Source organism: Equus quagga, chromosome 11 (genome assembly GCF_021613505.1).
Source record: "Equus quagga isolate Etosha38 chromosome 11, UCLA_HA_Equagga_1.0, whole genome shotgun sequence".
NCBI lineage: Eukaryota > Metazoa > Chordata > Mammalia > Perissodactyla > Equidae > Equus > Equus quagga.
This window is the reverse complement of record NC_060277.1, coordinates 26,949,673-26,976,864: the sequence shown is the minus strand read 5'-3', so window position 1 is coordinate 26,976,864 and position 27,192 is coordinate 26,949,673. Positions and strand designations below refer to the sequence as shown.

General features: G+C 39.3%; 2 protein-coding genes across 2 annotated transcripts in view; one reads left to right on the top strand and one right to left on the bottom strand.

Moving 5' to 3' along the window:
- The window catches only part of QRSL1 (glutaminyl-tRNA amidotransferase subunit QRSL1), a 29,465-nt gene extending 20,334 nt beyond the window's left edge, over positions 1-9,131 (top strand). The window contains exons 10-11 of the mRNA XM_046675094.1: positions 6,390-6,595; positions 8,870-9,131. Coding sequence (XP_046531050.1) covers positions 6,390-6,595; positions 8,870-9,090 — 427 coding nt within the window. The 3' untranslated portion in view covers positions 9,091-9,131. The remainder of the gene's footprint in view (positions 1-6,389; positions 6,596-8,869) is intronic.
- The window catches only part of RTN4IP1 (reticulon 4 interacting protein 1), a 95,606-nt gene extending 70,303 nt beyond the window's left edge, over positions 1-25,303 (bottom strand). The window contains exon 1 of the mRNA XM_046675096.1: positions 25,223-25,303. The gene's annotated coding sequence lies outside the window, so the exon portion shown is untranslated. The remainder of the gene's footprint in view (positions 1-25,222) is intronic.
- Between the last annotated feature and the right edge of the window lie 1,889 nt (positions 25,304-27,192).

Genomic DNA, 27,192 nt, shown 5'->3' with positions numbered 1-27,192 from the left:
GGTCTTATGAGTTGAGATACTTGCCGAAGAAGCAAAATGCTTATGATTTGAATTAGAAATAATAATTAAGGGCCTGTTTATGATACTTTCCATTCCTGGTTATTCAAAAACAAAAAAAACATTGACACTCTAGTTAAATGATTAGTGCAAACTAAGTAGGAAGCCCTGAAGGATTTTAGCCTCATTAAGTGTCCCCTGACTATCATTGCCATGTTGGCTTATTGCTGTTATAGCCTTAAGCAGGAAGTTACATTGGTGTCTCTTGAAAAATTTAGTGAATCAGCTTAGTTTTCCCTTGTGTTATGTATCTCTTTGCTCCGAGAAAGAATTCTAAATTATGAGGGACACCGACTTAGATTGTCTTCAGTATAAGTTTATTCACCATCTTACGACTAGGATTCATCTTCCATACCTCCAAGTCTAAGAGGACACAAGAAATGTGAGAAAGCAAGAGTACTTTTAATGAATAGCTTCATTTCCTCAAGGAGAGAAAGTATTTTATTCATTTATGCATCCCCTCAGAGCCAATAGTTAGGATTACTTTTTCCAAAAATATTATTTGAACAGCCACTATGAAAAACGCTATGGAGATTCTTCATAAAATTAAAAATGGAACTACCATACGATCCAGCAATCCCACTTCTGGGTACAGTCATGCATCACTTAACAATGGGGATACGTTCTGAGAAGTGCGTCATTAGGCGATTTCATTGTGCGAACATCATAGAGTGTACTTACGTAAACCTAGATGATATAACTATATCTACACACCGAGGCTGTATGGTACTCATCTTGTGGCACCACTGTCATATATGCGGTCCAACCTTGACCAAAACATCATTATGCAGTGCATGACTGTGTAAATATAAAGGAAATGAAATCACTATCTTGCAGCATTATTCACAATAGCCAAGACATGGAAACAACCTAAGTGTCCATTGATGGATGAATGGATAAAAAAAATATGGCATGTGTGTGTGTATGTGTGTGCGTGCACGCGCATGAGGGAATATTATTCAGCCATAAAGAAGAAGGGAATCTTGCCATTTGTGATAATACGGATGGACATTGAGAGCCTTATCCTAAGTGAAATAAATAAGAGAAAGACAAATACTGTATGACCTCATTTATATGTAGAATCTAAAAAAAAAACGTCAAACTCAGGAATAGAGAGTACAATGGTGGTTTCCTGTGGCTGGGGACTGGGAAAATGGGGACTTGTTGGTCAAAGGGTACAAACTTCCAGTTATAAGATGAGTAAGTTCTGGGGATCTAATGTATAGCGTGGTGACTGCAGTTAACAATACTGTATTGTATATTTGAAATTTGCTGAGAGAGATCTTAAATGTTCTCACCATACACAAAATTATGATTGCGTGAGGTGATGGATGTGTTAACAACTTTATTGTAGTAAAAATATCATGATATATATGTATATCAAATCATCACATTGTACACCTTAAACTTACACAGTGGTATATGTCAGTTATATCTCAATAAAGCTGTAAAACAAACAAAAAACCCCAAAATATTATTTGATTACATTCCATATTAAAAGATTCTTTTCCATATTGACCAGATGCTTGTTAAAACTTAGAATAGGAAAAGAAAATTAAATATTGCTAAGACGTTTTCTAAGTAAAGACTTTTATTAAATTAAAGATGTTACATTTGCCAAATATTTCTGATTGGAACACACAAGTTGATGTATTACATAGTTCATTGTAACAGCACAGAAAGAAATTGAGGGAAAGGCGTCTAAAAAGCATGTTCCGTGATCACCAGCTGGGAGTATTGAGAAAAGGAAGTGAGGATGACTGCTGGTATCCCTGTCTTCTGGGTGTGTCCAACTTGGGTCAACCTTTTTGTTTTGGGGGGTTTTTGTTTGCTGGCTTGCTTGTTTTGTGAGGGGAGAATGGACATGAATAATAGGAAAAATGGAATTTGGGAGTATTCACTTTTATCTTAAAAAGTCAATTTATGTGCCAGGCACTATAAAAAGACTTAAGATTTGTCATTCTTCTACTACCTTTTGCTCAAAAAACACATATTTATCAAATTAGGAATCCAGAATTTGTCTTTATTTTCAATTGGCATAATTATTTACATTTGAACCACATTTAAATATACCTTTTCCTCTGTCTTCTATTTGTTCCCATCTGTTCTTTCTTTTTCTTAACCTCTTTTCCTGCCTTCTTTTATTTATTCTTTAAGTAATCATTTTTCTCTTAAAGTGATTTAAAATGAGAAAAAGAGTCATTTATATTTGCCTAAATATTTACTATTTTTGGTGCTTTTCATTCTTTTGTGTAGATACAGATATCCATCTATGTAATTGCCTTTCTGCCTGGAGAACTTTCTTTAGTATATCTTCTAGTGCCTTCCTGCTGGCAGTGAATTGTTTCAGCTTTTCTTTATATGTAAAAGTCTTTATTTTACCTTTAATTTGAAAGATACTTTCTGTAGGTATAAAATTCAGGGGTTTTTTGGGAAACTAATCGATGCATTTTTATTTTTTAAATTAATTTATTATTGTTATTTTTTAATTGCAGTAGCATTGGCTTATAACATTATATAGCTTTCAGATGTACATCATAATATATTTTGAATTCTGTGTAGATTACACCATGTTCACCACCCAAAAACTAATTATAGTCCATCCCCTCACATGTGAGCCCTGCCCCCTTCCCCTATGGTAACCACCAATCCAATCTCCAATGCTACGTGTTTGTTTGTCGTTGTTTTTATCTTCTACTCATGAGTGAGATCATACGGTATTTGACTTTCTCCCTCTGACTTATTTCACTCAGCATAATACCCTCAAGGTCCATCCATGTTGTCACAAATGGCCAGATTTCATCATTTCTTATGGCTGAGTAGTATTCCACTGTGTATAAATACCACATTTTCTTTAGCCATTCGTCCCTTGATAGGCACCTAGGTTGCTTCCAAGTCTTGGCTGTTGTGTATAATGCTGCAATGAACACAGGGGTGCATGTATCTTTATGCCTTTGTGTTTTCAAGTTCTTTGGATAAATACCCAGCAGTGGAATTATGGATCATATGATAGATGTATTCTTAATTTTCTGAGGATACTCCATACTGCTTTCCATAGTGGCTGCACCAGTTTGCACTCCCACCAGCAGTGTACGAGGGTTCCCTTCTCTCCCCATCCTCTCCAACACTTGTTGTTTCCTGTCTTGTTAATTATAGCCATTCTGACTGGAGTGAGGTGATACCTCACTGTAGTTTTGATTTGCATTTCCCTAATAGCTAATGATGTTGAGCATCTTTTCATATGCCTGTTGGCCATCCGTATATCTTCTCTGGAGAAATCTCTGTTCAGATCCTTTGCCCATTTGTTAATTGGATTGTTGGTATTTTTGTTGTTGAGCTGTATGAGTTCTTTGTATATTTTGGATATTAACCCCTTATCTGATGCATGGTTTGCAAATATCTTCTCCCAATTGTTAGGTTGTTTTTTCGTTTTGTTGATGGTTTCCTTTGTTGCGCAGAATAAAATTCTAAGTTAATAGTTTTTCTTTCAGTACATTAAAGGTCTTGTTCCATTGTCTCTTGACTCGCATGGTTTCTGGGAAGTCTGTTGTCATTCTTATGTTTGTTCCTTTGTATATATTATGTCTTTTTTTCCCCTCTGGCTGATTTTAAGATTTTCTCTTTATCATTGGTTTTCAGCAGTTTGACTTTGATGTGGTTTTCTGCATATTTCTTCTGTTTGGGGATTTGTTAACCTTCTTAAATCTGTGGGTTTATAGTTTTAATCAAATTTGGAAAAATTTTGGCCATTATGTCTTCAAATATTTTTTCTGACTTACCCCTTCCTTCTGGCACTCTATTTACATGTGTGTTAATCTGCTTGATATTGTCCCACAGCTCACTGATGCACCTTTTGTTGTTGTTGTTTTCTTTCTCTTCTTGTTTTTGGATAGTTTCCATTACTGTCTTCAGAGTCGTTGGTCTTTTCTTCTGCTGTGTCAATCTGATGTCAGTCTCATCCAGTGTAATTTTTATTTCATATGTTTTATTTCATATGATTTATTTCATATGTTTTCATCTCTAGGAGTTCCAAGATTTTCTTATCTCTTCAATTTCTTCATTATTTTATGTTTTCTTCTACCTTCTTGAACATATGGAACATATTTATAGTAGCAGTTCTAATGTTCTTATCTGCTAATTCTAACATTTCTGTCATTCTGGATCTGTTTGTATTGATCACTTTTTTGCCCCTAGTTATGGGTTATATTTTTTGCTTTTTTGCATGCCTGGACACTGGGAATTTTACATTGTCATTTGCTGGACTTTTCTTATGTTTCTTTAAACAGTATTAGACTTTATTCTGGGATGCAGTTAAGTTACTTAGAATCTATTGGATCCTTTCAAAGAGTCTTGTTAAGCTTTGTTAGCATGAGTCCAAACTGGCCTTTAGTCTGGGCTAACTTAACTCTACTCTAGGCGGCACCCTAGAACATTCTTCCAGATGCTCCATGTATTATGAGGTCTTTCCACTTTAGCTGTTAGGAGCACAAACTGTTCCTAGCCCTGTATGATCTCTAGAAATTGTTCGACCTACTGCTTTTTGGTGATTCTTTACCCAGCCTGGGAGTTTCTTCTCTTACACGCACTGATCAGTACTCAGCAAGGACTCGAGCAATCACTCAGCAGATCTCCTGAGCTCTCTCTGTGTGCTGCTTTCTCCCACCAGTACTCTGCTCTGCAAATTCTAGCTCTCTTTGCCCCCCTGAACTTCCGTTCTCTGTTTCTTTAACTTACTGAGAACCCCCCAAACTGTTTAGATTCCTCTGCTCTGGGCTGAGGCCTGGAAACCGCCTCCAGGCATTAAGCTGAGGAAGTCAAAGGGTTTACCTGTTTGTTTCCCTTCCCTCGGGACTCCCTGCCCTCAATCCCTGTTGTCTAATGGCTGAAAACGGTGGTTTCATTTTGTCTAGTTTTCTAGTTGTTTAAGATAGGAGGGTCAATCCCAACCTTATTACTCCATCTTTAATGGAAGCTGTAGTTCTGTTTTTGAACCATATTTAAAGTAAGAAGAAATTTAACAGAAAACAGAAGTATTTGTTCTTTTATAAAATTTTGGTTTTGGGGAACGCTGTTAATACATGATTTAAGTTGTCCACTGTTGCTGTTGTGTAATTTATGGGTGATGCCTGCATTTTATCTCTATGGATCCTGTGGTCAAATGATAGTAAGGACATCTGATATTTCTCTAGCAATCTTAGGGTAAAAAAGATTTCACAGGGGCCAGTTCGGTGGTGTAGTGGTTAAGTCCACGTGCTCTGCTTCAGCGGCCTGGGGTTTGCTGGTTCGGATCCTGGGGGTGGACCTACACACTACTCATCAATCCATGCTGTGGCAGCATTCCACATAGGAGAACCGGAAGGACTTACAACTAGGTATACAACTATGTACTGGGGCTTTGAGGAGGGAAAAAAAGAGAAAAATGAGGAAGATTAGTAACAGATGTTGGTTCAGGACCAATCATCCTCACCAAAAAAAAAAAAAAATTCACATTTTTATGTCATTGTATTTGGTCCTCAGTAAGACTGGAGTTGTTATATCCTTTTTACAGGTGAGGAAAGTACAGTTTAGAACTGTTAGCACTTTTGCCTGCCTTTGTTAACAGCTTCGGGAGGATCTAAGGAGTGTTTTCTTTTTCCCTTTCTTTGTATCGTTGACTTATTATGGTCACCCCTATGTCTGGCTAATTCCTTATTCTTTTCACTAAAGTAAGCATATTTCTTAAATTTCACATTTCCATTCCTGGGCTATACCAATGCATAAAATACAAAATTGCAAACACTGCATACTTTCCCCAGTTTCTGTTTCCAGAGCCTGGTTCCTAGTATCTAATTCTGATGGCATGTCAGAATGATGCAAAACTTCAGGGTCCTTATAATAATTAGTTATAATTATACTACAGCTGAAATAAGACCGTAATAGAAAAAGGATCAGAATGAGCCTCCAGTGCCCTAAGTTCCAGTCCTTCCTCTTCCACGGCCAATCTTTGTAACCACTGGAAAGTCATTTAATTGCTATGCACTTGATTTTTCTCACCTGAAAATGAATGCTCTGGTTTAATGATGTCCTTGGAATTGTCAGTATTTTGTGATTCTGTGTGCAGAATTGTATGTGCAGAATAGTAGTGAATTCTGATTGATTAAATTCCAGATATACAAACCTTTAGAGTAACAGCACGGTGGAACAAAATTCATTTTTCTGTGTTGTTAGGAATCTTAGTGATACCTGCTCATAAAGGCCAAGAATCCAGTGATTCTTTAACAGTCCTTATGTATGAGAATTGATTCAAAGAAATGACAAAAAGCCCTTAAAGCATCATCTATTTTTTTCCACAGAAACTATGAGAATTACTTTGTCAAAGCACAGAAAGTGAGACGGCTGATTGCTAATGATTTTGTGACTGTGTTTAACTCTGGAGTGGATGTCTTGCTAACTCCCACCACGCTGAGTGAGGCAGTACCATACACGGAGTTCATCAAGGAAGACAACAGGACACGAAGTGCCCAGGATGACATTTTTACACAGGCTGCAAATATGGCGGGTGAGGACCCCTGAGGAACAGTCTGGTTTTCTTCAAATTTTTAGGCAGGCACCTGGTCTTCAGCTTAGGTTCTAGCTACGTAGTTCCCCAAAAGCAATAGCTTGTCCTTCTGGAATGCCTAGGAATGTGTGTGCGCGGTGAGTGCATGTGCGTATGTACCTATGCACAGGCACACCACACACAAACCCCTGTTCAGGATCAATCCACTTAATAGCATATTTTTTAACTTTTATTTTGAGAATTTTCAAACCTATGGAAAACTTGAAAAAGTAGTTAATGGATACCCATACGCTCTTTACCTGGATTTATCCTTGTTAATATTTTGCCTCCTTTGCTCTCTCCTTCCTCTCTTTCTCTCCCTGTACACACACACACACTCTCTCTGTCTTTGTTTTTAGATGAATAATTTGGAAGTTTCAGCTTCATGACACATCACCCTTAAATACTTTAGCATGAATCTTCTCAGAGTAAAGACAGTTTCCGACATAACCACAGTTCCATTATCACACCTAAGAAAACAACATAAATACAATAATATTCCAAATATAGTCCATATTAAATTTTCCCAGCCAAAAATGTCTTTTTAAGTTGTTTTTTCCCCTGATATATTACATTTGTTTATGATGTCTCTTTAAAATCTAGAACAATCCCCCAGTTCTCTTTTTTTTTAGAACCACATCAGACTGTGTTATAATGTTTGTTTCAATCATCAAACATAATGTAGAAAACTCAAGAGGAGAAGGAAAGTCTATTGTATTTGCTTATGTTCATTTCTCCTGATGCGTCAAGATTCTTTGTCTTATATCCTTTCTGTTTAGAGAAATTCCTTTAGCTATTCTTTTAGGGTAATCTGCTGGCAACCAATTCTCTTAGCTTTCTTTCTGAGAATGTCTTAATTTTCCTCTCATTTTAAAGGTTATTTTTGCTGGATACAGGATTCTAGGTTCTCTTCTTTAGCATGTGAAAAATCTCAAGCCACTTTCTCCTGGCCTGCATAGTTTCTGACAAGAAATCTCCCACCTGTTAAAATTTTTGTTTTAAATGGCATTGACTTATTTGAAGAGTCTAGTCCACTTGTCCTAGAGGATGTCCCATCCATAATCTGGGTTTGTCAGCTTGCTTCCTCATGATTGGGTTGAGTTAAACATTTTTGGCAGAAGTACAACGTACTCTTCACATCAGGAAACAGTTAATGTCAGTTTGTCCCACTTTTAGAGACTAAGTTGATCCCTTGGTTAAGGAAGTAACTGCCAGATGTTTTCCATATAAAGGTACATTTTTCCTTTTATCGATTGTAAGCTATTGGTGAGGTGATGCTTTGAGACCATGTGAATATCCTGTCTCCCATAATCTTGAACCCAGTTTTAGCATCCGTTAATGATCCTTGCCTGAATTAATCATTACCTAGCGAATTACAAGTGCTGACTTTTCTATCATTTCATCTACATATATTAGCTAGCAGTCTTTTCTAAAGAACAGCTTTCCTTTTTTAGAAAAAAATTCAATATATTATAAGCAATTACTGTCATTATTATTTTTGATGTTCAGATTGTCCCAAATTTAGCCAATAGGAGCCCCTCAAGTTGCACATATCCTTTAGACCTGTCCCCACTAATTTTTGAAAACTTTCCTATTTTATAGCATAACAAGATACCCCAGGATCTATACTTTCTCTGCCCCAAACCTGGAATTAAAACTACCCCGAGCTACTATTTCTCAACTAACAAATTGGCAAAAATTCCAAAGCTCAACAATAACACCCTATTGGCAAGGCTGTAAGAAAAAAGCATTCATTTTGCTGTTAGGAGTTCAAAATGGTACAACTTTTTCAGAGGGGAGTTTGGCAACATCTAGTTACATATGCATTTATCCTTTGATGAGTAATCCCTCTTCATCTGAAAAACTTTCAAAAATACCAAAAAACGTGTACACAAGATAATTCGTTGGAGCATGGTGTGAAATAGCTAAATACTGAAAACAATCTAAATACCCAATCATAGAAGAAGGATTGAATAAATTATGGTAAAAATCACATAAAGGAATACTATGCAGCTATAAAGAAGGAATGTAAAAGGTCTCTATGAACTGATATACAGTGATTTACAAGATATATTAAGTGGACAAAGGGAAGTACAAAAGCATATATATCATGTAATTTTTGTTATTTTTTAAACCTTATCCAGTCTTGTACCTACCAGCACTGGAAACTGGAAGATGTCTTTGCTTCTTAGGATGGAGAACTAATCACCTAATGGGCTTCTCTCTTTTCTTCAGGATTGCCAGCCGTGAGTGTCCCTATGGCCCTCTCTAACCAAGGGTTGCCAATAGGACTACAGTTTATTGGACGTGCATTTTGTGACCAGGAGCTTCTTACAATTGCCAAATGGTTTGAAAAACAAGTACAGTTTCCTGTTATTCAACTTCAAGAACTAATGGATGATTGTTCATCAGTCTTTGAAAATGAAAAGTTAGCCTCTGTTTCTCTAAAACAGTAGTGATAAATATGTCATGCAAATTAAAATGACTTTTAAAGATTTGATATTCTGGAGAAGTCAAATGATCTTGCTAAATTCTTGTAATTTGTTTCATTGTCAACACAATCATTCCTTGGAATCATTTTTTAAGATTTTCGTGATATAGTTAATTAATTATAAATAATCTGTCAGCATTCGTTAAACATCCACAAAGTGCAAAGTACAGGATTTCTACTATAACACAAGATACATGTTCCTGGAAAATGACGAATTCTGCAAAAATGTTCATTAAAACGAACAGAGCTTACAGTAAAAATAAGCTAAGGATAAAACTCTCAAAAGGTGTACATCTTTTTAACCAAAGCAGTAACGAAAGCAGTAACTGGTACCTCCAAAGGTAACCTGGACAGCCAGGCAGATAGGCAAGTCAACATGCGGTGGAGGCTGCCTCAGGGGATGTTGAAAACACACAAAAACAACAAAATGGGAATATTGGCCTCTGAGTACTGGGCAAAGCAGCCGAAAGCGGAGCTCTGAGCACAGGAGGCAGTGCGGCCTGCCGGGGCCCAGAGTCATGGAGACCGGGGTATGCCTCACTGGGGAGGAGCCCCAGGTGCGGGCGCTCCTTTTATTTCTCTAAAAATAAAGCTGTGATGATGGGAACGTTTTCCTTTCCTGCTAAAGATGAAAATTTTAGTTCTGCTGTTCCAGAGCCCCATGCCAAGGAACTGAAACAGCTCCGTGTTACACCGCGTCTGTTCTATTTACCGATCACAAATGAGCTCGTTGATGTCACAGAAACATCTGTTGTAACCTAGCAGACCATACTGGACTTGAAACTTGGTAGGTAGTGGAGCGTGGTTTTAGTGACAAAGTTTCAAGATACACAAGTAATATCCAACGTGAAAAACTTATAGCTACTTTGGTGAGGATGCCAAAGAGAGGAGGCCCATGGCCTCCCGCAGATTCTCTGTTCCTTAGGGATTCCTTACCCTCTTGACTTTATTGACACGTGCTCTCTATTTGGGCCTCTTGAACACAAAGAGACACTAATGGGAATCTGTATTCAAAATTTGAAAAAATCTAATGAAAATCAAACATTTGCCCACTATAAAGCTTCATCATTGGATTTCTTTGTCTTTGCCAGAACACCATTGTCATCTCATGTTGATCAGGTGTTCTAAGTTGATACTTATATATAGTTGGTAAGTATAAGTAGGAAGCTGAATTATTATTTAGTAAATTCCCTTTGTATACTAAGAAAGGAGATTTTTCTACACGTGAAGTACATGAGGGAAGAATATAAGAGGCAGAATCTTTGCAGAACCCCTGGACTGTTGCCTGGTGGGAATTTAACCTGCCTGTTACTTTTCATTAATCGTTTTCTCTCCTTCCTGGGATCCTCTCCCAGATACTCAATCAGATAAACTTTACATAAAAGTTTTCTGTGCCAGGCCCACTAGTATTATAAATTTTGAGTCTGAATCCCTGAAAAACGAAGAAATTCATGAGAGAGAATTGCATTACTTTATAACAAGAGAAAAACCATCTTAGTTGAGGGAGCTAGTATCATGTAAAAAGCAAGCAAATAAATATTTGCCCCAGACTTTTTTGTGTGTGTGTAGAATTTGAAATAAAAATTTTTCAAAGAATATTTATATAATTTATCTTATTCCTGTATCTCTACTTAAGCTGTACTGATGATATGAATCTGGAAATAGGGAAGTGAAACATTTGCCATTTTCGCATAATAATACTCAACTAGTATAAAATGATACATAATTTGTTTTTCTTTCTCCTCCATCTGTACCCTAAGCCTAGTAGGCCTCATTTTCCCAAATCACTGTCTGGGAATTTAAGTGGGAAATGGTTTCTGTGTCTCAGCTAATCAAACCCTGAAATTCTTAGTGGCAGAGCGGCTACAGCACGGCACCTCTGAAAGGCAAAGGTGGCTACGGGGTAAGATAGGTTCCTTGATAAGACACAGTAAAACAAAGCAAAGTTAGAGTCAACAACAAAAGCTTTGCCAGAGTGAAAAAATGTGATGAGGTCACAAAACTTGGCACCCCAAAACCACACAGAGCCAAGGGAGCAAGTGGGAAAACCAGTGTTCTGTGTTGGCCCACACTTAGCGTTACCAAGAAAATCACTTCAAACCAGGGAGCAGAATGTTCTCTTTGGCCTCTTTGGCTCTTTAACACCAGGTTGTCAGGAACACAGAGGACCTTGAAAAGACAGCATGGTACAGAAGGAGAGCTTCTAAAAATGACAAGAGAATGGTGACTGCTATTAGGAAATCACCTGTACCTTCTCATGTGGAGAAGAAATACCTTTAGGATTTTGGAACAGAGTCTGAAGGACACTGAGACTCTTCTCTGGTTATAGGGCCCCAGTAAGCAGACCTCAGGGATTCCGCACATTGTATGTTACACCCTGTTCCAGTCAAAGCAGGGAAGTGAACTAATGGAATTTTCACAATAGCTTCTACTATGCACTTTCATTCATTAACTACTTTTAATCTCCCTCCCTTTCCTCAAACATCTGATTATCTATATACCAAGGCCAAATGTGCGTTGGCTGTGCAAGCCTACCGTAAAATTTATTCATTGTGTTTAGAAGCACCAGAGGACAGTTTAAAAAAGAAGGCTTTCCTCAGTTATTTCATAACTTCAGCAGTGTGTGCTCTAGGACGTAAGCTGAAAATTTAATAAAGGCAAGTAACACGAGAAAAACCCAGCCAACATTAAATAAAAGTAATTATTACAGGATTTCAGAGGGACTTTTTAATTTCTTTTTCTTTATACTTCAATGGAATATAAATCCAAAGAGATTTTAGGCAGTTTATTAAAAATATATTATTACTATAGTATAAAAGTAAGTAGTTGAAGAAATCTGTGAAGGGCTGCAGCAGAGAAAAAGGGTAAAACCAGGAATAAGATAAAAGACAAAAATGCTCGTCAAGGTCTTTATACAGATGCTTAAGGCTGTACAGTGTGCCATAGTGGGAAATCCCCCTGTAGCTTTCCTTGTGGGTAAGGCCACCAGATTTAAAAATCAGATAAACCTGGGTTTGAATCCTATTACAGACATTTAGGAGCTGTGTAACCTGTCTGAGCTTCAGACAGGTTACACAGCTCCTGCCCTGTAAAATGGAGATAATATTTATTCCAAGGGATGATTGGGAGGATTAAATTTAAGTGATACACTGCCTGATATGCTGCTGGACAGAATAAGCACTCAATAATTTGTAGCTGTAAATCAAACGCAAACAATCCTGAATGTAAGTCATTTTTGTACACACTGTTAGATACATAGTAAACTAATGGCATTTGGCCAAATTGCAATTTACTGAAAACTTATGCTCAGACCAGTTATATAGCTCCCAGATGATCTGGCTTCCTCTGAGGATAAAGTTTAAAATATCTGGAAGAACTGATGGATTGAATATTTTTAAAGCAACTTCCATGAGCTTTTGATAAAGAATGGACTAACACAGGGTTCAAAGACCTGGAGGTCTTCGAAAGACCCCTGTGCTCTATCAACCAAGTGAAGAGCAGGACCAACATGCTCTTTTAAGAATGAAGCCTTCCAAAATATGGCTCTCCCATATTCCTGCAGGGAAATGCTTTTGACAGAGCCAAGTTCTTCCTTATAAAACTCAGTTCCATTCCAAAGTATAGATATGTAGATAATTGAGGTCCCAAAATACTACATCTTAGCTGCAATTATTTTGACATGGGAAAATTTTAAGGTGGTTGTTACCAACGGACAGCTAGTATAACCAACAGGGAAAAAAGTACCCATGGGGTATCTAATGATAAGCAATTTCACTAATCTCACTCCTTGATGAATCTTCTAAGATAAACTAGTTGCAAAAGGGACCTACAGAAGAGTATGATAGAATCGGTGTCAGATATCTGCCAAGATGATAATTGACAATTTTAGCATAGTTCATTTAGCAGGACTAGTTGTCTATACAGGCCAATCATAGTATAGATTTCTTATCTTTCTGTTTTCGGTGATAGGGATGTATGCACCTAAATCAGCCAAAACTGGTTTCAGGTCATTAACATACAAGCTAAAAGGAAGTGAGATGAATTCAGTGTTAAGACTTAACAATAACTAAGTGAATTCTAATACAATATTCTATCAGAACCATTCTATAGCAAGCATGTAAAAAAGATCTAGAGCACCAAATTACAAGCAGATTATTTTCTTAGCTATACCGTTCTATTTCTCTGTGGAAATGGCCATTAGGATGCAGGTAACCGGTGCAGAATTCAAGTGACGCTAATGGGAAAAGAAGTGAGAAAAAGTGAAAATCAGAAAAATTTGGAGCTTAGAAAGTATGGGAGAAAAGAGAAAGAAATGTGATTTTTATCCTGAGAACCGCTCACAACTGGAAGAATGATGTTACCCTTAATGAAAACGAGGAAAGCAAGAATGATTTGTAGGGGCTGAAGATGAATTCCACAATCGAGTAAAAATACCTGACAGGTAGTGGGAGAGGAGGCAAGTAAATAAGGTGGAGTTTTTGGAGTCAGATGGCTAGATAGTGAAGTCTTTATATTGGGTCCCTTCTTCCTCCAGCTTTATCATGAAAATTTTCAAACATAAAGCAGTGAACTCCCACATGCCCACCACCTACATTCTATCATTGACATTTTACTATATTTACTTTATCACGTAGCTATCCTTCTATTATCTCTACTCATCCATTAATCCACCTTATTTTAAAAATATATATCTCAAAGTGCACTTTACCTTAAAATATTTTACCCTAAATACCCAATATTTGTTTATTTTTAATGTAAAACTTACATACAATGAAATCAAACAATTGTAAGTGTACAATTTGCGTTTTGACAAATGCGTACACCTGTGTAACCCAAAGACTGATCAACATGCAGACCATTACTACAATTTCTGTCACCCCAGAAAATTTCCTCATGACCTTTCCTAGTCAATCCCTGTTCCCACCCTTCCAGAGACAACCATTCTTCTGATTATTTTCCCCAACACAACTTAGTTTTGCTTATTCTAGAATTTCATATGATGTAATCTGCATTGGGTCACTTAAAGATTATTAGGGAGGGGCCGGCCCTGTGGCTGAGTGGTTAAGGTTGTGCGCTCACTTTGGCAGCCAGCCCCGGTTTTCGCTGGTTTGGATCCTGGGTGTGGACATAGCACTGCTCATCAGGCCATGCTGAGGCGGTGTCCCACATGCCACAACCAGAAGGACCCACAACTAAAAATGTACAACTATGTATTGAGGGGCTTTGAGGAGAAGGAAAAAAAAAAAGAAAAAAACAAAAATAGCTAAAAAAAAAAAAAGATTATTAGGGAAATGCAAGATCTCAGCTTTTGAATTTAATTTGAACTGATTTTAGGAGGTTTTCAAGTTACAAAGGTAACATATGTTCTCTGTGGAGGAAGGGAGAAAGAACAGAAAAGTACATCATCTGGATGTGCGTATACATATATACATATGTAACTATACATATTTTACTAATAAAATTGATGTCACAGTTGTGCAACCATCACCACTAAATTCCAGAACTTCTTCATTATCCCACAGAGAAACCCCACACCCAGTAGCAGTCACTCCCCATTCCACTCTCCTCCCAGCCTCAGGCAACCACTGATTCACTTCCTGTCTCCCTCAATTTGCTTCCTCTGCACATTTCATACAAATGGAATCATACCGTATGTGACCATTTGTGTCTGGCCTCTTTCACTCAGCATAATGTTTTCAAGGTTCACCCACGCTGAAGCATTGCTTTTTATGGCAGAATAATATTCCAATGTGTGGATCTATCACATTTTGTTTAGCTATTCATCAGTTGATAGACGTTGGGATTGTTTACACTTTTGGAATGAATAATGCTGCTAGGGACGTTCACGTACAAGTGTTTTTGTGAACATGTTTTCATTTTGCTTGAACACATACCTGGGTGTGGAATTGATGGGTCATATGGTAACTCTGTGTTTTACCTTTTTGAGGAACTGCCAAAGTATTTTCTAAAGTGGCTGCACCATTTTACATTCCCACCAGCAATGTATGAGATTTCCAATTTTCCCACATCCTTGTTAACTCTTGTTATTGTCTATATTTTTTATTATAGGCATCCTAGTGGGTGTGGAGTGGTATCTCATTGTGGTTTTGATTTGCATTTCTCTAATGACTAATGATACTGTCTTTTCATGTGCTTACTGGCCAATTATATATATGTATTTTTGGAGAAATTTCTATTCAAATCCTTTGTTCATTTTTAGATTGGGTTGTCTTTTTATTGTTGAGTTTTAGAGGCTTTTTAAAAAAACAAATTTTGGATACAAGTCTTTTATCAGATATGTGATTTTCAAATTTTTCCTCTCACTCTGTGAGTTGTCTTTTCACTTTCTTGATGGTTTTCTTGTAAGCAGTAAAGCTTTTTATTTTTATGAAATCTAATTTATCTGTTTTTGCTTTTGTGGCTTTTGACTTTGGTGTCATGTGTCAAACATATCTGTTATATATTTTAGTAAGAGGAAGGGATATAACTTTGGAAAAAAAATTAATTCAGTGTCTGTCCACACCATTATTATACTCTAAATGCTTATATATGATTAGATCTGATTTTAGTTCATTGTCAAACTTTGTTAGTTTTTCTGAATGTGGCCACCAAAGTAGCCTGAGAGTAGCATTCAAAAGAAATAGTGAAGGGCTGGCCCAGTGGTGCAGTGGTTAAGTTTGCACGTTCCGCTTCTCAGCGGCCTGGGGTTTGCCAGTTCAAATCCCAGGTGCAGACATGGCACCACTCGGCAAAAGCCATGCTGTAGTAGGCGTCCCATGTATAAAATAGAGGAAGATGGGCATGGATGTTAGCTCAGGGCCAGTCTTCCTCAGCAAAAAGAGGAAGATTGGCAGTAGTTAGCTCAGGGCTCATCTTCCTCAAAAAAAAAAAAAAAGAAAGAAATAGTGATACCTATGGTTTTGCTTCTGCCCACCCTTGTATAACCAAGTATCTTGCATCCTATGGCATTTATTAAATGTTTATTGAATTAAGGTGAACTGAATTGAATTGGAAAACAGATTTACGGAGGAGAAATGTGAATAATCATGGAACAGCCAACACTGTGATCCAGCTCTGTTTGCATTGTTTCTATTTCTGCTGAGGTCATCTCTTCTCTTGCCAAAACTGCTCTTTCAAAGCGTTTTCAATACAACTGTGGTGGTAATCATTAGCGTTGTTTGTCAAATATTTCCAGTTCTCTCCACTGAGACCCTTTTGTGGTTAGCTGGGATCATATGCCTCGTTCCAGCCAATGCATTATGAGTGGAAGTGTCCTGTGCCTGGGCCAGAGTTTGCTGGATTGAATCTCTCCAGAGATCTTTTTTCTCTCTAGCGATGTTCAAAATGGTGGCTGCTCTATCAACTTGAGTCCTTGAGTGACTCAGTTTAGTGCAGCCCCTTTGTCAACCTAGCAGATGCGTAACATGAGCAAGAAATAAAACTTTTAAAAACTTCTGCTATTTGAAGTCATTGGAACTTGAGGTAGAATGTTAATGAAGCATAACAGCCTATCCTAACCAACACACCCACCACTGTCCATCTTACTCTTTATTCACTGGTCTGCTTTCTTGCGTGGGAAAGAAAGGAAGGGTTTCTGGTAGACCATGAAGGAATTGGGCCTGAAGTGATTTCACATTTACATTCTCACTGCCTTTTCTTATATGCATAACAACTTCAACTACATTTCAGGGTGAGCCCACCATAAGTATATAGAAGTTGAGTGCTCCAGAAGTGCGCCACTGTCCAAAGGGTGAAATGCCTGGGAAATCAACATTTCCATAAAAAAAAAAAGGATGTTTATTTAGTTACATTGAAGAGGTAACAATTTATAGAGGAAAAGACACCCAGTTTTCAGTACTGGGCAAAAGCTTCAACACAGTACAGAAAGATCACTATAAAGAAGGGTGAGATTAATTCACCAAATTTGATACATATCTACCATTTTCAATCTATTCCATGGCCTTTTATGCTTCTATTTAGTGGACATTTACAAAACTCTTGACAATCATGTTGTGCCCATTTTCCAAATACCCTGAACATTGAGGCCTCAGCAAAATATAAATTGATATACACTATGAGCAATTAATATACACAAAGTGGGTAAATATATAATTTGATAAATTGATCATTTGGCAAGTTGCTGCTTTGACCTAGAGCTTATATAATACTGGAACTTGTATAATCAAAACTTGGATAATATTGGAGAAAGAAAAAGGAGTAGCATTATGTATGAAAGAGTTTCAATACGCATTATTTTTTTTGGTTGATTAATTAGAATTTCAAAACTTCTAAAAGAAACAATTTAGCTAAGAGTTTCAAAGGAAATTTAAGTTTATCCCTTTGGCTCTGTATGGAACCTAAAACCTCCTGGTAGGAGAGTACTTCCACTAGGAAAGGATTACGTGTTTTGAGGCTTAATGAATTGCCAGTATGAAATAATTACTAGCAAAGAAACTAGGACTACTATAAAATTAACTTTGGAATTGGGATTAACCTACCAGCTAAATTGTACTGCCACCATTATAGCCAGGCGACTTAAGCATTCGTTGAAAGTAACACTTTTATTTTTATCATGCGTTGTTTTAATGAAAACCCTCACACTTTCCAAACACAAACGGAGTTTGAAAATATGCCTGATCAATATGTTGTATAGATAATTGAGCAAATGCCTATATCAGAAGAGTAAACATTTTTTAATAAATCAAAAAGAAAAATAATACTAAAATATATACTTTATAGACAAGTTACTATCTTCTTAGTCTGAAATCCACTTGTCCTCTTCCAGCTATCATTTGATTAATTCTAACTCATTCTTTAAGACTTGGCCCAGGCATACCCTTTCCAAAAGTCCTCCCCTGCCTGCACAGACACACATACACACATGCAGGCATGCACACACACACACACACACACACATACACACACTCACACACCACTTGAGGAACTTTTATGCCATTGCCCCCTCAAAACCATTGCCTATCTCTATCAAGGGTGTTATTATGCCTCATTATACTTCTCTATGAGATAGTCCTATCCACCATCCTACAAATTCTTAAAGGCAACAAATATGTCTTCATTGTTTTGTATCCTCCAAGACATTCAGAAGACAATTAGCATTTGTTGAGTGAATTAATATCATGAAGTTGTGAATGTACCATTGTTTCCATAAAACTAGAGGTTTTATTAATTGGAAGGAAAGAGGTAAAATTATCACTTTCAGAAAAAAAAAAACCCTGGAAAACCCAAGGAAATCAATTGAAAAATTATTCTAAATAACAGAAGACTTGAATAAGGCGGCTGGGTACAAAATTAACGTTCAAAAATCAGTCATCTTTCTATACACAAGCAAGAATCTATTAGAACTGCACTGTCCAACACATAGCCACTAGTCACATGTAACTATTTAAATTTTAATTAAAATTAAATAAAATTTAAAATTTGGCTCATTAGTGACATTAGCCCTGTTTCAAGTCCTCAGTAGTCACTTGACTATTACTATAACGCTATAAGAATTAAAATGTTTGAATACACAGATATAAATAAAAAGAATATAAATCCCAGAAAACCATATTACAGCATTGCTTACAATAGCAAAAGATCGGAAACAACCTGAACGCCTTTTAACGATTAGACACATTATGGTATATCCATTCAGTGTAATGCTATTTAGCCATTGGGAAAGAAAATTTGTAGCTCTAATATGTTCTGACTTGGATTGCAGGAGGAGTATGTGTATAAGAAGTATGTGGTAGGCTGCCATTTGTGCAGAATCTATGTATAGGCCTGTGCGTGTAAGAGATTATCTCTGGACCTAAGGATTGGTTTCTTCTAGAGACACAAACTAGGAGCTCTGCGACAGGGGAGAGAAGAGACTGTTTTCACAGATGACTCTTGTACCATTGAATTTTGCACAATATATATGAATTAAGTATTTTAAAAATAAATCAAATAATTTATTATAAAAACAAAAGCCTAAAGTTCATTAAAATATTGCATTTGCCCTACCTCCCACCCCTGCCCCACATTTATTTTCATGTCTTATATAAGTGCTGCAGAAGGTCTGTGGGCAGTAATTTCAGGCTTCAGTGCAGTAAACTCTCGTCTACAAGGTTAGGATTCGGCGACCTGCTTAATAAGTGTTTAGTAAGCAATGAGGACCTGAGATCAATGCACTTAGTGGGTACCTGTTCAGATGGAATTTTATATTATTTAAAGACGACTTTAAAAAGGGGGTAATTTGGATTATAGCAACAGTGAAGGGCCAAAGTAGTCTGAAGTCATTCCCTGTAAAAATATAAATGGACCAAATGAAGAGTTCAGAGAATTCTAAATAGAAGAGTGCTTCACAGAGTGGAACTAAGACCTTCTCCAATGTTCTCCCTGGTACCCTGACATATATGGCACTGTGGGCAACTATGACGGTTAAGAACCTGCTACAGCTTGGCAGCCATCTCTGCTACCCAAACACTTTTGTCTTACTTTACAGTTTCTAAACTTACACCGAACATCCTCCAACACAAATTATATCTCATTTACCAACAGGAATGCAATTGTCTACTTCCACCATTTGCTGTTTGACAGCTCAGACAATTTAGATCTTTTAAAAGGCAGAGTGAGTTTTTCTGGGTATTGACATGATGTTCTTGAAGCCTGAAAAAATTATTCTAGAACAAGTTTATTTGTCAAAGATTACCCTAGAAAACCCGTGGGTAGAAAAAAGTCTGCCATGTAACACAATTTAACATTTAAACAAGCTCTTTTTATCAGCAGTTGTTTGAAAATTCAAAATATCCAATTGAAACATAAAGTAAACCTATTGATAATTAAATTAATTGTCCAGTATTTATTTACAGATTTTGTTGGTAAAACACAGCCCCTCTGAGCCGCAATTTCTTCACCCATCAAATGGGGATAATATATCTGCTCTACTGACACTGGAGGATTACTGTGAGAGTGAAAGCAATCTGACAGATGTCAAACAATTTTAAATTGTCCATTATCATTCTTTGTTAAGAAAGAGGCAACTAATTCCTTCCAAATATATCAGGTCTGTTTCTTTCTTTCTGTCTTTACCAACACTAAGGTTGTCAGTCCAGCACTGAATAGGTGCTTTAGCTTTCTGTCCTGCAAAATGAAATTTTAAAAACTAGCTGCAAAATATCTTTCTTTATTATTACAAACTTACTGGCAAAAAACCTTTATAAATATAACATCCTGGTGGGTAGACAAAGCCACATCCTCAATAAAGGGAAGACAGAAATAGCTGAGTAAATTACATCTGTGCAGCCTATTTCATAGATTTTTGGTTTTAAATTTTTTAAACAAAATTTTAGATCTAATCTATCATCTTCCTGTGATATGAAAGAGGATTTTCTTTCTTACACTCCTCAACTTCATAGACAAATACATACAAACACATACGTTTTTCTCTCAAGTATAGCATAATTTTTGGTTAGATCAAAGTTTAGTGTTTACGTTATTACAACTTTGCTGCCATGGATGCTGTGATGAGCCATCCCTTCAGGATGGAGAGATTTACCGTCCATCCTCTGGAAGTGCTGCTGGCAGGAGCCCCTCCACTGTCAGCGGCTCTGCTATTACTCCAGCTTCTGAGAGTTGCCTCACCGAGGGTCAAGACCCCTCCCCAGAGCAGCCATCATTCAATGACTGTTCAACATGGAGGTGAAAGACCTTCACTGCAACTTGGGACAAGTCTCAAGGGCCAGCTTTAGAGCTCCCTACGGGGTCAGCGAAGGCCTTTGTCACAGCCAAATTCTCCCTCTGCCCAATCCTGCTTCTCTGATTTCTTCTCTCCCACGGTATTGTTCCCAAGAGTACTCCCTAATAAACCTCCTACCTACCAATCTCTGTCTCTGAGTCTTAGGAACCCAACCTGTGACAGGTGATAACAGAAATGGTCTGAGAAAGCAGATGCTAAAATGGGATTTTCGAGCTGGATCACCTGCCATGGTGGGGACAAAGAGAACCCCACTGCTGATGGAATAGGGAGCACAGACAGCAGAAGGTAACAGTGCAATACTTAAATTTTCACTGGTGGTAGCAAATGCGCTGGCTGGTGCATTGCATCAGGTATGGGAGCAATTTGGGGAAAATAGTAACTAAAAGGACAGTAAAGGTGGCTACTGCTAAGCCCAACTGATGCATTAGGAAAAGACAACAAAAGACTAAAGAGTAATTAATCAACTTTAAAAAGTGTGAAAGTGTGAAAGCCAGAAGGCCTCCTTGTTAGCATATAGAGAATCTCTTTTTTCATGCAGCAGAGGTGCAGAGAAGGCAGAGGACCAGGCTTGGGACTTAATAACAAGGGTAGCTCCAAAAAAGCTAACCTCTCAAACGAGGCAAGGTCGCTATGCCAAGGTCAGGGCCCTGGTTGGATAAGAAGAGCCTGACAATAGATGGGGACATCTGGATTCAGGCACCCGCAGAACTGGTCCATCCCTCCCTGTTGTAGGCTAGTACTCCCATCTTCTTGAAGAGAATGCAGAGGCCACCCCGCTATGAAACAGCATGTGCCACCTCCGATCTGCCTCAACAGCCTATCCTGGCCACCAGGCCAATCACCAGGTTTAAGTTATAGCATAACTCAGCTGAAGTGGCAAGGGGGCATGCACCCAAGGAGCTGCAGGACCTAGCCTGCAGATACTGGCAGGAGCTGGGGGAGAATCCATGGGACAGGACTCAAGGCAGACAAAATATTATTTTGGATAGGAAAGTGTTACTGGGGAGCACTGTCCTGGAATACAAGATTCAACAGTCTGGCAAGAACCCCAAGAGATGGTGCAAGCATGCTGTTAGGATGGCCCCAAGAAGCAAGGAAAAAGAATGATCCACATTAAGTGAGGTTGAAACACCAGAATTGCCCTGGCAGATGGCCGAAGAGGGAGTAAAAGGCTCAGAGAAGTGGGCATGCTAGAGTGGGTATAGGCTACACGACTGTGCTCCATCGGAGAGTCCAGAGCATACACGATCCACCAAAGCAATAAGGAACGTGCTGGTGACAGGCGTACCAATAGCTCTAAGAATTTAGGGGTAGCTCTCCTCTGTAAGCCAGGGATGAAGCTCTGTTTTTGCAGAACTGAGCTCCCTGATAGCAATGAGAATGATAGGACACTCCCTCATTGGGGCCAGGTGGTAGTGCTTAACCATCAGAAGCCAGGTGGATGCAATTATCGTTAATGAATGGTAGGGTTGGAGTGGCAGCCAAGTGGCCTTACCTACAAAGAGTTATGGAGATTGTTCATGAGTGTAATATTCCTTTTTTTTTTTTTTTAGGGAGATTAGCCCTGAGCTAACATCCACCACCAACCCTCCTCTTTTTGCTGAGGAAGACTGGTCCTGAGCTAACATCCATGCCCATCTTCCTCTACTTTATATGTCGCACGCCTGCCACAGCATGGCTTGCCAAGCGGTACCATGTCCACACCCGGGATCCGAACCTGCAAACCCTGGGCCGCCGAAGCAGAACGTGTGCACTTAACCACTGCGCCAGCAGGCCGGCCCCAACTGTAATATTCCTTGCGGAAAACACATGAGTAGCCCAAAAGGGTACTACTCAAACTGTACAAATCAAAGAAATCCAGGATGGAGGCTGAAGACACTCATCCCGATGAAGTCAGGATGCCTTGCCCAGTTTCCAGAATCAAGCCAGTCTGGAGACCCAGAACCATCAAATGAAAGAGAGGCTAGGTGCCCAGGAAAGCACAAGAAGGATTTGCAGTAACCATGCGTGTGTTTTCTTGCACCTCCTCTCCTCCTGTCAAATGATTCTGAAATCTAATTTCTTTCACTTCTGAAAAACAGAACAAGGAATAAATGATCTCGAGAGAGACAGAGGCAAAGCAGAGATAGGGCCAAGGACCCCTGGAATGGCATTCATACTCACAACATTCCTTCTAGGAACCCCTGAATAACCCCCTCACCTCTTTACAACTCCTTCCCATTTCAACAATCCCAGGAACTGGCAGAAAGCATGGGTGAGGGGGAGAGAGGATGTTGTTTTTCGACCAACACCAAGTAGTTAACAAGCTTCTCTGGGGAAGGCAAGACTTTCCCTCTACCCTGTTACAGTCTCTGGCTGGGCCTGATTAAATGGAAAAACTCAGTTTTTTCCTTCCTATGAAGGGAAAAATCCAGTTCTTCCCTACTATAAGTTTCTTCCCTGTGTGTCTCCTTTACCTTCAGAGAGAACACTTCTGCTCACCAAACGTGTGGAGGTTTGTCATCACAACAATGAGCAAGTTTCTGCGACACCAGCTGGGCGTCCCACAATTTGATTCAATTCTGACTCAAGCCAGAGATAGCGTCAGATTCACAGTGTAAAGTCTCAGTCCCCACAAGACTGCCCCCTGCACACACACACACACACACCCCTCAGATGCCAGTCACAAGCCCAGATTGTCACCTGTGCTTCTGACCAACCGGCTATAGATTGGAAGTTCCAACAACTCAGTCCTTGGGTTTGATTAATTTGCTAGAGCGGCTCACAGAACTCAGGGAAACAGTTCACTTACATTTCCCAGTTCATTATAAAAGGATATGATAAAGGATACAGATGAACATCCAGATGGGAGAGATGCGTAGAGCAAGGTATATGGGAAGGGACGTGGACCTTCCATGCCCTCTCCAGGCACGTGACTCTCCCAGCACCTCTATGTGTTCACCAACCTGGAAGCTCTCCAAACCCTATACTTTTGGGATTTTACATAGGCTTTGTCACATAGGCATGAGTGAACATCAACTGCATTTTCAGCCCCATCTCCCTTCTCAAGAGAATGGGAGGTGGGGCTGAAAATTCCAAGCTTCTAATCATGACTTGGTCCTTCTGGTAACCAGCTCTCATTGAGGAGTCCAGAGTCACCTCATTAAAACAAGACACTCCTTTCACCCAGGAAGTTACAAGGGTTTCAGGAGCCCTGTGTCAGGAACTGAGGTCAAAGACCAACGTTAGAACAAGAGATGCTTCTAGTGTTCTTATCACTTAGGCAATTACAAGGGGTTTACGTGCTCTGTGCCAGGAACCAGAGACCAATATATATTTTCCATTATCTCACAGCCTGAGAATTAAGTTGATATAAGACAGATTAACAGGAGAAAAACATACAAATTTTATTTGATATTTTTACATGCATATGGGAGCCCTCACAGGAAAATGAAGACCCTAAAAGCGGTCAGGCTTAAATGCCTAACTTATATACTAGGTTGAACAAAAGTTGTAATTGTGGAAAAATAACCATAATGATAGGGAGACTAAAGAAGATAAGGGTTATTTTCACAAGATCTGTTTGTACAGATTTCTCTCAGCCTCTGTTCTCCGTCTCTGGTGATAAGAATGTTTCTTTCCTCCTGGTTTAGGGAGGGCATCTTTCACATGGGAGCTTGGTCTTCTCCTTTTAGGAAAAAAACGAGAGGTCAGAGCAACCTTCTTGCATCTGTTGTTTTTCAAGTGCCTTTAACTCAAAATTATCCTTATGCCAAAGTGGAATATGTGAGGGTGGCATATTCTTCTACTCTTTACTTCCACAAGCAAACAAGGTGTTATGGGCAGTTACGTCCCCCTCAAAATTCATGTGTTGAAGTCCTAACCCCAAGCCCCTCAGAATGTGACTGTATTTGGAGATGGGGCCTTTAAAGAGGTTATTAAGGTCAAATGAGGTCATACGGATGGGCCCCAATAGAATATAACTGGTGTCCTCATAAAACAAGAATAGATACCAGGGGTGCATGCACAGAGAGACAACACACGAGGACACAGCAAGGAGGCAGCCATGTGCGAGGAGAGAGGCCTCAGAAGGACCCAACCCTGCCAGTGCCTTGATCTCAGACTTCCAGCCTCCAGAACAATGAGAAAATGCGTTTCTGTTCTTTAAGCCACTCAGTCGGTGCTATTTTGTCATGGCAGCCTGAGGATTAATATGCAAGGCAAAAGAATAGCTCATAAAACATTTCCCTAAAGAACTGTCTAGACTTTCCCCTTGATAAATCCCCCCCAGTCTGCAATCTTAAAAGCACAAAGCACAAGAAGATACATCTAAAGAAGTTCAGTAACTACTGAACAGTTAAACTCAGAGCCTACTTACAATCAATGCTGTCTTCCAAAAGGTTACGCGTTAAAGGTTCTGTCCCAGATGTGCGTGCTCTCCCTCCCGCCTCTCCAATGACACTCTCCTGAGCCACTTCACAGCTCGCTAATTGGTTTCTATTTTCCAAGTGCCAGTTTTCTGAGGAGAGCTGTTTACAGCCTCACCTCTGTTGGCAGAGGAGGGGCGGGAAGGAGTATGACTGTTGACGGAGCTGTTTCTAAGAAACTCATTTCTTGATTTTCCTCCATACGGTCTGTGACGGGACAAGAGTCCTAAGGGACAAACTTAGCAAACAAAACACAAAACCCCAAGCAGGAATGTGATCCCTTAGCTCTTCATGCATCATTCAACCACTAATGGCTGAGCTCCCACTCTGCGCAGGTTCTGTGCCAGGCAGTGAGGATTTCGCTAAGAATGAGTTAATTCTAGTTAAGTGTGATATCCTAATTAATGAACCCCAAGACCAATGCTGCTTTAAAACGAAGTTGTGTACATTTTTTTAAAAAAAATTCCCACATTCTGAAGACACCATAGAGAAGATTTGGAGATCAGAATGAAGAAAGGGGGTGAGGGGTCTAATCTCTAGAGAGCTAAGTAGTAGGAGAGGAGTGAGGGGACAGAGCTGATGGGGAGAGGGGGGTTAAGGGAGAGGCTGCCTTGGTGAATGGAAGACGCCTTGACATCTCTCAGCTGTAAACTCAGGGCACACACCTGATCAGCACGAATGCTGGCACCTCCTCTGTGGTTTGAGGGGCTCTGCCAGCCTTCTAAGGCAGAGAGGTAACTTTAGAAGGAACGCCTGAGCTCTCTGTTTCTGGGACAGGAGAGAGAAACACTGGTGCATGCAATGCAAGCCCCAGTGAGGCAACCACGGTGAGCACCCTTGCACCCGCCTTGTACCAAGAGCAGACGCTCCCTCTATCAAACCCACCCCGAATCATGGTGGCAGAAAGCAGCTCCCCAAACAAGACTCAGCATCAACCCAACCAAAAGCTGATTCTTTAGGAAAATTTCCAGATCTACTCACATGGAAAATAATCAGCCCACAGAAAATTAGTGGTTTTACTGCTTCAGGAAACCCAGAAATAGAGGGAAAAATTGAGAGGGAAAAATGCTGACAGTGAGTGATGAAGAGTGACCCTGGGAGGGAACTTCTTACCAGGGGCCCGACCCAGAGCCTTCCCCACTGTTGGGCTCTGCCGGCCTGTCTGCCAGTTTAACAGCTTGACACATGTTCAGTGGATTTCATAGCTTCCAGGGACAAGGACACTTGCGGGGTGGGGGGTTCTCTTACTTCCTAGTTTGGACCTTTGGCTCAGTATAGGGGATAAACAGAACTATTTTAGATCCAAATAAACCCTCAGATTCTATTCCTGTCTTTCAAAACAATAGCCAGCCAGTCTCCTTCGTAATTCTCACGCTCATCATGGCCTATCCTGGGTTTTGGGTTTTTTGCATTTACTGTTCCCTGCGCCTAAGCTTCTGTGTTAACCTCTTGTCACAGTCTCTTTCCTCTGTGGCTCCAGTGAACCACGCCTCCTGATGTTCATGGGCTTGTGCAGTCCCCTCCCCTTGAAGCTGGGCTGGCCCTGTGACTGCTTTGATGGATCAAATGTGGTGGAAATGACGTTCTGGGACTTCCGAGCTCAGGCACTCAGAAGGTCTGGAAGCTTCTGCTTTTGCATTATGGGGAAGTCGACCACATTGTAAGAAGTCTGACCACTTTGAGACCATCATGTGATAGGAAGCCCAGGCCAGACGCATGGAGAGGCCACATGGAAAGAGGATGTCTGGCTAGCCCCACTTGATGTGCCAGGCATATAAGTAAGGAGGCCATCTTGGATGGTTCAGCCAGTAGATGCCATGTGGAACAGAGATGGGCCATTTCTGCCAAGGCCTGCCCAAATTGCAGAATAGTGAGTAAATAAATAATCTTTGTTTTAAACCACTAAGTTTTGGGATAGTTT